Source organism: Elephantulus edwardii, unplaced genomic scaffold (genome assembly GCF_000299155.1).
Source record: "Elephantulus edwardii isolate Elephantulus edwardi_28Jun2011 unplaced genomic scaffold, EleEdw1.0 scaffold00328, whole genome shotgun sequence".
NCBI classification, from domain to species: domain Eukaryota; kingdom Metazoa; phylum Chordata; class Mammalia; order Macroscelidea; family Macroscelididae; genus Elephantulus; species Elephantulus edwardii.
In genome coordinates, this window is record NW_006400078.1 from 1,718,251 (window position 1) to 1,718,776 (window position 526).

Sequence of the window (526 nt, forward strand, 5' to 3'; positions counted from 1 at the left end):
GGCCTCGCCCTGTCCACTTCCGCAGGGCCGGCCGGCCGGGGCATCAGCGCCTCCAGCCCGGGCCGGACATCCCACCTCTGCTCGTACCTTCGGAGTCGCTGCCCAGCGGCTCCTGCTTCTGCTGCTGAGGTTCCTCCGCCGCCATCTTTAAACAGCGCCGCACAGACAACCGCTTCCGGGTCACCAGTGGCCCAGATCCCGGAAATAAAACTCTCTCGGTGGCCCCTCCTTGGCAACGTCCCTAGCAACGGGATACCCTCCAGCGTGGTGGGCTTGCTCGGGTCCGTGTTGGCGGCGGCGGGCGTGTGGACTCTTGTCGCAGGGAAGCAGCCAGCTGCGCAGTTCTCTGCCCGCGCGCTTGCTGAGCCCCGTTTTCCCGGCCTCCTCGAAGTTCCCAGGGGTGATCAGGGCCTCCTGGAGCCAATTCCATTTGAAATGGGTCGTGTTGGGATAATGAAGGCGAGGAAATTAGAATCAGCCAAGGCGATAATCCTGCTGCGGGCTCCTGAAATCATCGCCTGCTAGA

At 63.5% G+C, this 526-nt stretch overlaps 1 protein-coding gene across 1 annotated transcript in view; it reads right to left on the bottom strand.

Annotated features, from left to right (window-relative positions):
* OTUB1 (OTU domain, ubiquitin aldehyde binding 1) overlaps positions 1-249 on the bottom strand; it is an 8,642-nt gene extending 8,393 nt beyond the window's left edge. The window contains exon 1 of the mRNA XM_006901506.1: positions 88-249. Coding sequence (XP_006901568.1) covers positions 88-145 — 58 coding nt within the window. The 5' untranslated portion in view covers positions 146-249. The remainder of the gene's footprint in view (positions 1-87) is intronic.
* Between the last annotated feature and the right edge of the window lie 277 nt (positions 250-526).